Source organism: Parambassis ranga, chromosome 18 (assembly GCF_900634625.1).
Source record: "Parambassis ranga chromosome 18, fParRan2.1, whole genome shotgun sequence".
Lineage (NCBI taxonomy): Eukaryota > Metazoa > Chordata > Actinopteri > Ambassidae > Parambassis > Parambassis ranga.
In genome coordinates, this window is record NC_041038.1 from 180,382 (window position 1) to 192,816 (window position 12,435).

The following is a 12,435-nucleotide window of genomic DNA, read 5'->3' on the forward strand; positions in this document are numbered from 1 at the left end:
AATTATTAGTTAATAATTATTATATTCCTGAGCACTTCAAACACATCTGCTTGATTGAACTGTTTAAGACTTTCAATCATTAACTTGCAGAAGGATGAAAAATGTGGGATTATATGGACCTACAGAGCCCTGTGATATAAACCCTGCAGGGTAGTATACATGCTGTATAAATGTATATATCCCTATGTTACAGGACCATGTTATAACATAGAAGCCTGTGAATCAGAGGCTTAAGGAGCTGTGATATTAAACCTAGTGAAATGAACACTTGGATAGGTAACCCATGAATCTGCCTTATAACACATACACACAATCAAATCAACAGTGAGCTTATTCAGCAGTGTAGAGCTGTATGTCAGTTCTGTCAGTGTGTGTTACATACAAGCCCTATTTAATTGTGCGCCTCACACAGGCTTGTGATGATGTTATAGTGCCATCTAGTGGTGGTCTAATGGTAAGGTGAAATCATAGCTCAAGATGAAGCTGTTTTTTATTTTTTACCCAGAAACCACACAAATTATGTCATGAAAGAAATAATTGTCTGGAATTAGGTCGAATACAATATCAAAGTCAATAATACAAAATGTCACACATTCAGTTAAACTAAGAAAAGAATAGGAAAATAGTGCAGTACACTCAACGTAATTCAGCCACGCACACTAGAAGTAATGAGTATACACAGAGAAGTGCCAGCACCGGTGGAACAGATGGGAAGTTAGGTGCTTGCTCAAAATTAATGGATGACCAGAGGTGCCCTCAATACTTCTTATTAATCTGGATTAATTATGGATGAAGAAAATTATTTTGAATTTTTCTTAACCCTAACTTTTATAAATTAGAGTACATACAGCATAAAAATATTTAACTTTCAAAAAATAAAATCAGTATGAGCTCTACATAGATCACAAAAACTAGGCCCCAAACATATTATGGCATCTCCAAATGTTTATTTCAGTAAAGTTTAAGCCATACTAGGAAAATGTATTACCAATTTAGAAGAAGAGAATTTCCCCTCTGTGGATCTCAACCAGGTCATCATACTCATTTCTAGTAACAGAATAAGCCATCCACACACAATATGCAAAATGTTCTGACTGTGCCAGTCTTTATTCAGGTGTCCAAAAATGACTACATGGTTCCTCCTATATCATGTCAGTCCAGTGGTAGCTGATATGGTAAACATGCTTTAAAATTCATGCATATTGAAAATGATAAGTTTGCACTTAAAGATGTGATTATAGCATGCCCTGGTTCCTTCTGCGTCCAAATGGTTGTGTCTCCCCGTTTCTGTGTGGGACTTTTCAAACTGGGAATATTAAAAAACGTCAAACACGAGTTATACACTATCCACACTGGAGTAACCAGCTGAATACCTATGGTCTAAACAAAAAAGCAACTGAAAGAACAAACTAACTGCAAGAGAGCTTTTATTAAAACACCACTTTAAACATGGGAATGCCACAAAAAAGCAAGTTTCAACACAAAAACTGCAGCACCAGAACAATAAGGAAAGGCAAAACACAAAAAATGAGCTTCTCTGAAGCCACTTTTAAAAATACCCCAGGTGAGTAAATGCAAGCTCAACCATAAAAATAACTCCTAAAGGTGTTCTAATCTAAGACATTTAACCACTTGATGCAGACTTCGTCCTGAGATGGCACGACTTTCAGAGCACTTCAGGTTATACAGTCTTCTGCTGGCCCTTCTTTCCAATCAGAGACTTGTGGATGTGAGGGATCACACCTGCAAAAACAAGGGCAGCCAGTGAGTCAAAGTGAAACTTAACTGTTGTAGGTAACCAAGTATAATATGTTAACTCTTTAAATATAAATTATTAAGTCAGAATAAATAAAGTCATTACCTCCACCAGCAATGGTTGCCTTGATCAGTGAATCCAGCTCTTCATCTCCTCTAATGGCCAGCTGCAAGTGGCGTGGGGTAATACGCTTCACCTTCAGATCCTTGGATGCATTTCCTGCCAACTCAAGAACCTGAAAAACAAACACATCATGGCTTTAGATGCCCTCAGAGAACAGAATGAGCGTCGATGAGGTAAACGACAGACGTCTTACCTCGGCGGTGAGGTACTCAAGAATAGCCGCGCTGTACACCGCTGCGGTGGCTCCCACTCTACCGTGGCTGGTGGTTCTGGACTTGAGATGTCTGTGGATACGACCCACAGGGAACTGCAGAGACCAGGAATGAAAGGATGAGCGCGGGCAGACAAAAAGATCAAGGGCCAGTCGGTGAGAGACGGCCGCCAGCTGAGTAACCTTTTACGACGTCTGGCTGTTAGCTTGTGTTAGTACCGCCTCGGAAATGAATGAATAGTAGTGGACAAACCTGCAGTCCTGCTCTTTGTGAGCGCGAAATAGCCTTGGTCTTGGTCTTTCCGGAGTCTTTACCAGCTTTACCACCAGCCTAAAAAAACATCAACACAGTCACTAGAGTATGGAATCTTCATGTTTACATTACGGTGGAACGGAATGAATTGAAGGTGGTCGTTTTACCGCTCCTTTAGCAATGCTATCCGTTGCTCACGGCATCCAACGGCGGTGAGCTAGCATACTAGGCTATATTAGCAGCTAACGCTAGCGGCTATCTGTTAGCCATTTGAACAAATGCACTGGCGCCTACATATCATTTACTAACAAAAACTATAACGGAGCAGTTTGACGTTCTGAAATGTCACCAACATTTTTCAATACATACCATGTTTAAAATCCACAAAATAGTTCTGGCGCCGCAGCACAAAAATCTCGCAACCGAGTAACGACTGTTGTTTAAACTACAACCCCCGCCTACAATTGTCTTGTATATAAAGTCTATCTTTATCCGGGTAACTACAGGATGTGCTCTGGCCAATCACGTTTCGTCATGTGTTTTTCGACCACGGTCAATCAGCCAATGGACAAGAAAAGACCCCCGTTTGCGGGAAAAGAAGTACGTTTCCCATCATAGGGCTGATGGGTAGTGTAGTGTACAGTTGGATAACCTATCCCCATTGTTCATTTTTTTTGTTCATAAAAGAAGGTGGGGATATTTTTTTAATTAATTTTACTTCAATTTAGATTTATTTATTGAGTTCATTAAAACATAAAGAAACATAAGAAAATTAGGAAATTAATGTTAGGAAAAAAATAACATTTTTTTGTTTGGACAAGTTACAGTAGTTTCTATAAAATGTTACAGTATATGCCAGAATTTATACTCAGCAAATCTCCAATACAAATTATTTATTTTTTTATTCATCATAATTTAAGATCATTATTATTTCCCTTTCATCCCTCCAAAATAATTCAAAGTTGCTGTAGTAGGCCATCTGTGTCTGTGCCTCAAAAATATATATTATGATTAATATAATGTATTCTTTACATTCACCAATCTTCCGAATATTATATATAAAGTAAAGTATACAGTAAAGGTGAAATATACAATTTCACTTTTACTGTTCATGTAGTTCTGCACTATGGCCACATGAGGGTAGTAAATTTTATGACTTGCCTGTTGTCTTTGCTTCAAATACAAGGATTATGTATTCAAATACAAAATGCTTGCTCAAAATTAATGGATGACCAGAGGTGCCCTCAATACTTCTTATTAATCTGGATTAATTATGGATGAAGAAAATTATTTTGAATTTTTCTTAACCCTAACTTTTATAAATTAGAGTACATACAGCATAAAAATATTTAACTTTCAAAAAATAAAATAAGTATGAGCTCTACATAGATCACAAAAACTAGGCCCCAAACATATTATGGCATCTCCAAATGTTTATTTCAGTAAAGTTTAAGCCATACTAGGAAAATGTATTACCAATTTAGAAGAAGAGAATTTCCCCTCTGTGGATCTCAACCAGGTCATCATACTCATTTCTAGTAACAGAATAAGCCATCCACACACAATATGCAAAATGTTCTTCTTTAAGATCATTATTATTTCCCTTTCATCCCTCCAAAATAATTCAAAGTTGCTGTAGTAGGCCATCTGTGTCTGTGCCTCAAAAATATATATTATGATTAATATAATGTATTCTTTACATTCACCAATCTTCCGAATATTATATATAAAGTAAAGTATACAGTAAAAGTGAAATATACAATTTCACTTTTACTGTTCATGTAGTTCTGCACTATGGCCACATGAGGGTAGTAAATTTTATGACTTGCCTGTTGTCTTTGCTTCAAATACAAGGATTATGTATTCAAATACAAAATAGAACCTAATAAAAAGATCACACAACTGAACATAAATATATTGTTTATATTAGTAACAATTCTTCTTGCACCACTGCCCCAGATATTTAGTAACCATCTGAGCTTGACACATGACAATAAGCTGTTTCCCTTTCTTCCAAGAATTAGTCAACACATTTGACAGAGGAGTGGTGAAGGAGGCACCATGTTTATCTTGTGAAATACTGGAAACACGAGGTTAGAAAGAGGTCTCACATGATACAACAAAGGCACTACAAAATTTAACCACTGCGTAAGTGTGTAATGTGTCATTCCTATCAGGCAAAAGGTATTTTGAGATAACGTATAGATAAGATACCATGAAGCACTAAGCTGTAGTTTGAGAGGATATGGATTTGCTCATGTAGTTTTTATGATTCATTAGTTGTATTATAAGTAAGTGGTTCTACTGTTTCTGTCTGTTCACAAATCCCATTTAATATTTTCTTTAGCAGTGGTCTGTTATACATAAGGATAATACATAACACTGCTCCATTATACATAGCAGCAGACTGTTATACACACAGGTCACAGGTCTGTACACACACCTACATTGATATGTTATATCTACCAGTGTTCTGTAATACATAGTCTCATATATAGCACTGGTATGTTATATATAGGATTGGTCTGTTACACATAGCATTGATATGTTATACATAGCGTTGATATGTTATAGCAGTGGTCTGTTATACATAGAAGTAGTCTTTTACATAGCAATTCCACAAAGCTGTGTAAAAGTTTGTTCTTGTAAACCATGACAATGTTTGTTGTTCAATGTAACCATATCAACAATGTATTTTTAACCCTAAACAACTTAACCAAGTTATGTTTTTCTTTTTTGCCTAAGCCAACCCATTCTTTATCATAGTTTGTAAGCAGTGGCTTTGAATTTCAGAGGGTTTGGATTGGAGGTTTTGTTGTAATTCTGATATCAGTGGCAGCTGGAGGAACACTGACGGAAAAACAGAGACATTTCATTCTTCTTTTTGATGCTGTTTTACTGCAGCTTTAATGTGTAACAGGCTCCGGTCATGGGGTATGAGTAAGGGCTTGATAAGACAATATGTGTGTGTGTGTGGCAGCATGTGTGTGTGTCTGAGTCAACTTGCACAGCTGGTGGTGGGCAAGTCACTTCTAATTCACATACCATTCATTCTCAGGCATACTCTCCCTTTCAGCAGTCACTTACTCACTCTCTCCCCTGTCCTCTACCTCACTCACTCATCGTGTCAGTCACCTCAGTCCATCCAGCCTCTGTCACTGAGCTTTTAATGCTCTATTTCTGAAGGTTTGGAAGCCCTTCCTCTCTTGTGGCCCCTTCACCATGCATCTGTCTGTCACAGTTTCTTCACTCATGGATTTTTCTTTTTTTTGGTCAATCACTTAATGTTCTGCTACACTCAAAAAATAATTTGTTGGGGCAAAACAAAAAAATTATGGAAAGTATTTCCACCCAATTATAACACGCTAATTTAGCAAGAAGTTGTTATTTAAACTTAATTTGTAAGGGTTATCACAACTTTTACATGTTGATGCAATTTAAAGGTAGGGTAGGAGAGTTTGAAAACTCAGTGAGAGTCAGCCAGTAGTAAACACACACCAAAAGTAAACACACGCCCCGTTCTCTCGGAGCTCACCCCGAAGCCACGCCTCCCAACCAGTCTGTCATGCACGTACCCCTCTGATGCACGCAGAGCAGGAAGAGAGTGACAACCAGCCAACTATACGTGCAGGGGCGCCTCGTAGGATTGGCTGATGTTTTTAGCGTTTTATAGCTTCCACAGATGATTAATATTCTTCGTTTTAAAGCGAAACTGCCAAACTAATCGGTTGCTATCAGATTGTAAAGAGAAGTTACACTAATTTAACAAAGTGCCTCAGAATGAAATCTCCTACCCTACCTTTAATAGGGTAGGTACAACTATATTTAAAAAAAATGATACACTCAACAGGACAACTTCTTGCTAAATTAGCATATGATAATTATTATGTTCACCCAACAAAAGGTTTTTTTTAGTGTAACTTAATGTGGAGGGTTTGCACCATGAGTGAGGGTGGTTGGGGGAGTAATGAAATGTCCACAGAAAAAATAAAAAACAACATATTAAAAAGTTTATCAGACCAGTTGGCTTTTATTAATCTTTTTAACAAGTGAGAGTTCACGACTGCAGTTTTATACTCAACATGCCAAATTTGTCTTCATGCAACTTAACCAACACCTGTATGTTATTAACTCATGACCAAACCTGGTACCATACGAGGCATGACTGCAAGACTTAGAGGTCCACAGTCAGCTTAACTATATAGCCAACCAGGTGGGAAGAGAGATTAACTCAACCATCCAGCCATCATCAGACTTGATAGGAACACATACGCATACACACCCTAACAGCCCTCCTCACTGATGGTGCAAATCAATATTGCAGTTAAACCACAAGGTGTCACTGGTAGGGGTTGGTCCTTGAGGCTTTGTGACTCAAACCAGGAGAAGGCTTAAAGCTTCACAAGGCTTCATCCACCCATCTCCAATAATAAAAATCCAATATGTATCAATTTTTCCGCAACTGGAAAGGAACCTTTCCAGCAGTACCAGTATGTCATATACTGTGTTGTGTGCTGCCACCTAGAGTTAGGCATATAGGTTTTAGATTGGTGACTATGCGATTTACTCATTGTTTTGTTGAATGTAGTTAATTGGTTTGTGTTGGTTTAACAAGTATACATTTTAAGTTACACTGACTAAATTTGGTTACGTTTTAAAGCCAAACAAAAATGTTAAGTAAATTACACATAATTACATTTACTTGATCCAACAACTCACTGAGTTCAGTAAGTGCCACACCATGCTAAATTCCTTAACATTGTTCAGAATTACATTACCCTGACAAATGAAATTCACACCTAAAGGTACAATGTCTAGGACATGTGCCTCAATTAATGTAATATTACACACGTGGACAAAATTGTTGGTACCCCTCTTTTAAGTAAAGAAAAACCCACAATGGTCACAAAAAATAACTTGAAACTGACAAAAGTAATAATAAATAAAAATTTACTGAAAATTAACCAATGTAAATCAGACATTGCTTTTGAATTGTTGTTCGACATAATCATTTAAAAAAAACAAACTAATGAAACAGGCCTGGACAAAAACTATGGTACCCTTAACTTAATATTTTGTTGCACAACCTTTTGAGGCAATCACTGCAATCAAACGATTTCTGTAACTGTCAATGAGACTTCTGCACCTGGCAACAGGTATTTTGGCCCATTCTTCAAATGTCAAAGGACATTCTCCCAGAAGCTTTGCAGTTTGTCACTGTGCATTGTGGCAAATTCCAGTCTCACTTTTTTATGATGTGCTTTCATCAGTGGTGTCCTCCTTGGTTGTCTCCCATTAAGTCCACTTTGACTCAAACAGCAACGGATGGTGCGATCTGACACTGATGTACCTTACCCTTGGAGTTCACCATTAATGTCTTTGGAAGTTGTTCTGGGCTCTTTAGTTATCATTCCAATTATTCATCTCTTCAATTTGTCATCGATTTTCCTCTTTCGGCCATGTCCAGGGAGGTTGGCTACGGTCCCATGGACCTTAAACTTCTGAATAATATGTGCAACTGTAGTCACAGGAACATCAAGCTGCTTGGAGATGTTCTTATAGCCTTTACCTTTAACATGCTCGTCTATGATTTTCTTTCTTATCTCCTGAGACAACTCTCTTCTTCGCTTTCTGTGGTCCATGTTCAGTGTGGTACACACTATGTCACCAAACAGCACAGTGACTACTTGTCACCCTTTAAATAGGCAGACTGACTGATTACAAGTTTGAAGACACCTGTGATACTAATTAGAGGACACACCTTAGTTTAACATGTCCCTATGGTCAAATTAAGGGTACCATCATTTTTGTCCAGGCCTGTTTCAGTAGTTTTTTTTTTAAATGATTATGTTGAACAACAACTCACAAGCAATGTCTGATTTACCTTGGTTAATTTTCATTAAATTTTTTTACTTACCACTTGACTTGGTACCACTTAGATCCAGACTGACCCTTTACACCTTCTGCGTCTGACTGGGTGTCTGATTACTTGTTGGCTGTGCTGTCTTCCTCATAGCACCAAAACAAGTGGAACTCCCTGTGCTGCACACATACTTTGATTGACAAAGTGACACACTGTTTGCATGCTGCGGCTAGCAACCTCCTAGGGTAGTCTGGATGTAGTAAATAGAAATGGTGCATGTGTAGTCAAGAAAATGGCGGAGAAGTTTGTTGCAGATGGAAACAGATTGTTTCAACAAGATTCATTTGGCCTTCACCTTTTATAACCTACAAGTATTGTATTGTATTGTAACAGCTAAGTATTTTAATCAGACCAGTGTTGTGTGTTTTTACCTTGACATGTTTGGACTGCTTCCTGCAGTCTTCTTCAGAAGTCACGTGATGTTACCTGTGACGTGTCTGCCAGCTGATTTATAAATATGTATGATAAATTTATAAATAATCGGCAATGAGGACAACAAATTCAAATTCAAATGTTGGATTAAGGAGGCAATCGAAATCAGGAAGCGGGCTAAGTAAACCAGGACGAGGCGACATTCACACTGTCCCACACCTGGGACGCTGTACTGAGGAGGCCAGACTGCTGTCCCACACCGAGGACACAGTGCTGAAGAAGCTGGACTACAGATGGCGCTGTTCCCCTACTACCTGGAGTAGTAGAAGAAACCGCCACAACCTGCATAAATCAGCTGGCAGACACGTCACCAGTAACATCACGTGACTTCTGAAGAAGACTGCAGGAAGCAGTCCAAACATACTGCTCATACCACAAAAAACACACAACACTGGTCTGATTAAAAAGAATACTTGTAGAAATAGATTGACTTGTAATTCACAATATTTGATTTTCACCAATATTATATATAGTGTTATTGCTTAACTAATTTTGGATGATATACATATACATGTTCATGTACAACAAAAAACTGCAGTTCCTCGTATGGCCACTTGAGGATGGCACCATTGAGTATGTTTAAAATGTCCAACTTTACATGAGAAAAAAAAACATGTACACCTTGATATACCACTGATCTTTATTGATAGTGTTGATAAAAATGAACAAACAAAAATAAAAACAAAGAAAGAATCAGGGACAGAACATGCTCTGTTCATGGGGGGAGGTCTATTCATCCTATTATAATCTCATACAGTGGACAGAACGAGTTAAACAGTGACTGCTCACTGGCAGTGAATGGATTTTACAAACCCATATAGTGAAAGTTACCCCCCACCCTATACGCACACATCCATACACACACACACTCAAGCCTTGGTCGCAGCTGGGCGTCTAGTCCGGCAGGGCTTTAACAGATGGTCCAATGGGACTGCAGAGAGGGAGGGAGGGAGGGAGGGAGGAAACAAGGGCTGAAAAGAAGGAAAGAGAGGAGGGGACGGTGCTAATGAATGCACAAGTGTGTGTGCATATGTATTTGTGTTACTCATGTTGTCAGGGGGACTTAATCACATCACGCTAACATTATGGAGACAAAAAGCAAGTCTGCATAATGTAAATAAATGTCATGGTTAGGGATGCAGAATGGTGTTCATGTGCATGTATTTACTTGTTTTAATCATGATGTGAGGACACACACTTCACATTTTGGGGACTTTCCTTTGACTCAGGCACTGGTTAGATGACCATGTAATGTCCTCCAAAGTGATGCAAACAGGACTGTGTGTGTGTGTAGGGAGTCATCTGTTCCTGAAAGAATAGAGGAATAAGAATAAGGGCTATAAACCTCACGGGAGCCACGGGGGAACAATGCAGGCCTGCTGACGCTGCATGAATGTTTAGACATGTGTATTCAGATACACACAGATATGGTGAAACTCCATATCCCATTCTGTGCAGCTTTTGCTGCCATATAGTAAAGCATAACTTCAACAAGCTGTACTTCCTGATAAATTGGAGTCATTGGATCACGTGGTTGTGTTATGATTGGTTAATGATTCCATTCTTTTTGTGTGTTTTTTTTTTAAATTTAATATACAGTACTGTCAATGTGTACGAAAAGCCCCGCCCCCAGGGGTGTGTCACCCCAATACACTTTTATTGTTACGCCCCTCGTACCCTTGCTCGGACTGCTCCCTCCCGAAACTCACTGTTGTGTAGAAGAAGCGGCAGCTGCGCACCTTTTCCGGTTATAACTTTCACAATAAAATGATTTACAATACCAAAACAACATCAAAAACGGTATTTGCAGGAAATAGTTGGCACCACATGTCTTGTATTCTATATTCTTGGCAACCACAAATGGTGACTGCATATCAGTATTTTTTAAAAAGATTTTAACAATTGTATGTCATTTATTATGACATTGAAACAATATTAAAAAAATATATCATTTGACAATATTACCTTCTGATATTGACTTATTACAGTTACATAGAGTCAGTATGTATTAGCATACAAACGATGCGTAATTTTCATTGATCAGTTTGAGTTGTTCAAACTCCATTGTTTACTTTACTCAGCAGAGTAGCAAATTGCTTGGAGTAGATGATTGTCTAACTAGCTGGCTACAGTTATTAAAAATTGGTTGAAAAAAAGTCCTCCCCTAGGTCGTGAAATTTCATATGTAACAGTGCTACAATTATTATTATTATTTTTTTAGATACTTTAATAATCCCAGAGGGAAATTGTTTTTAAGGCTGCTGCCAAGCAGTGTCATACAATGACCAGCAAGGCTCGCCACACCAGTGCACTGGAGGCAGTGTCTTGTCAAGCCACTGCTGCCCTATGTACTGAGCTTTAGTTACAGATGTTTTGGAGAATTGTAAACAATGTGTATTTTAGGAACAGCAGGTGTGTGCTTTTATTTTGGGGGAAGAACAGATTTCCTGTTACGTTGTTGAGAAACATTACGACTTGACGCAACTTCCTGGAAGACTGACAGCTTCTGCCGCTCTCGCGCTTTAGTGAATCGGAGGGCTTTCGTTGTGTGCTCGAAGCAGGACCGTTTGCGTCTCCGGCAGATTTTTCTTGGATTTATTTTTGTACTTTCTACAAAGTTTACGCGAACAGCATTCACTTTGGAGTTTACACGGACCCGCGGGGTATGAAAGTGGAGCGGCCGTCTGAAACAAAGTGCAAGAGGAGGTAGACCTGTCCGTTTGATGGCTGCTGGGGATGGAGCCCAGCTGCCGGCCACAGTAGCGGCCAGCCGGAGCGTGGAGAAAGCGCTCGAAGAGGCTGCCGCCTGCGGGGCTCTCAACTTGTCCAACCGAAAACTGAAGGAGTTTCCACGGAGTGCCAGAAACTACGACCTGTCCGACATTACACATGCAGGTCGGTGTGCTTTTCACTCTTTTCTTTCCAACTTACAAAGCGTTGGCAACAAGCTAGCTGTTATTATGCGAAGCGCCTTTTGTTTAATCGCCACCTGCCTCTTCTAACGGGAAAGGAACATCCTTCCTCAATCGGCTTTGTTGCGCAAGACTCTTTGACAAAACTCCGCAGTTTTATTACGCACATATCTGTTAGTGTCATAACTGTGCAATAAAATATAAAAATGTCTTCTCTCAAATCATTACCTCCTTCATTGAAATTCGGCATATGTATGCCCCACCTAATTGTTAATAAGAAGCCTGCACAGTAAGCATACAGTTTAATAGTTAGTTATACAAAACAAAAAAACATAAAACCTTAAACCCTGCCTGGTGGACTGTACCAAAGTTGTGGTGTGTTCAAACTAGTATATTTACATTGAGGAAAGCACATGTAGTTCCAGCTTTAAAAAAGTTTGGCTTGTTCCAAAAAGAAAAAATCACTATGCAGTTCCTCTTTCTCATCATGTCCTCTTATCAGCTGCACTGCTAGCCACCATTTGTTGCTACCTTTGATTTATTCTATTTTTGGGGCTTCAGTATCATCTCCTTTGAATGAATGAATTGACAGCATCATTAAACTCAGCATCCCATTACCTAAATGTTATCTCTCACTTCCCATTTGAGCCACGTTACCCAGGACACAGTAGAAGGCTATTGACTACAACAGCAGTGAGTACAACCAGACGGTGAGGGTAGGTGTGGAGGAGTGGATGTGTGTGGATTAAAGGGAACTACCTGGGCCTTGCCTTGTTGAAAAGAAGATTACCACATCCAGGTTGCTGAAATCAATCAGGCGATGCA

At 38.9% G+C, this 12,435-nt stretch overlaps 2 protein-coding genes across 3 annotated transcripts in view; one reads left to right on the forward strand and one right to left on the reverse strand.

Annotated features, from left to right (window-relative positions):
- Positions 1-1,410: 1,410 nt before the first annotated feature.
- Positions 1,411-2,834, reverse strand: LOC114450830 (histone H2A.Z). The gene is made up of 5 exons (XM_028429230.1): positions 2,713-2,834; positions 2,344-2,421; positions 2,073-2,186; positions 1,862-1,991; positions 1,411-1,743 (listed from the first exon to the last, which is right to left on the reverse strand). The coding sequence occupies exons 1-5, from the start codon at positions 2,713-2,715 to the stop codon at positions 1,682-1,684; spliced, it is 387 nt and encodes a 128-aa protein (XP_028285031.1). The 5' UTR covers positions 2,716-2,834; the 3' UTR covers positions 1,411-1,681.
- Positions 2,835-11,187: 8,353 nt separating this feature from the next.
- Positions 11,188-12,435, forward strand: part of lrch4 (leucine-rich repeats and calponin homology (CH) domain containing 4) — a 55,447-nt gene continuing 54,199 nt past the window's right edge. For both annotated transcript variants that reach the window (XM_028429034.1, XM_028429033.1), the window contains exon 1: positions 11,188-11,593. In XM_028429034.1, coding sequence (XP_028284835.1) covers positions 11,422-11,593 — 172 coding nt within the window. In that variant the 5' untranslated portion in view covers positions 11,188-11,421. The remainder of the gene's footprint in view (positions 11,594-12,435) is intronic.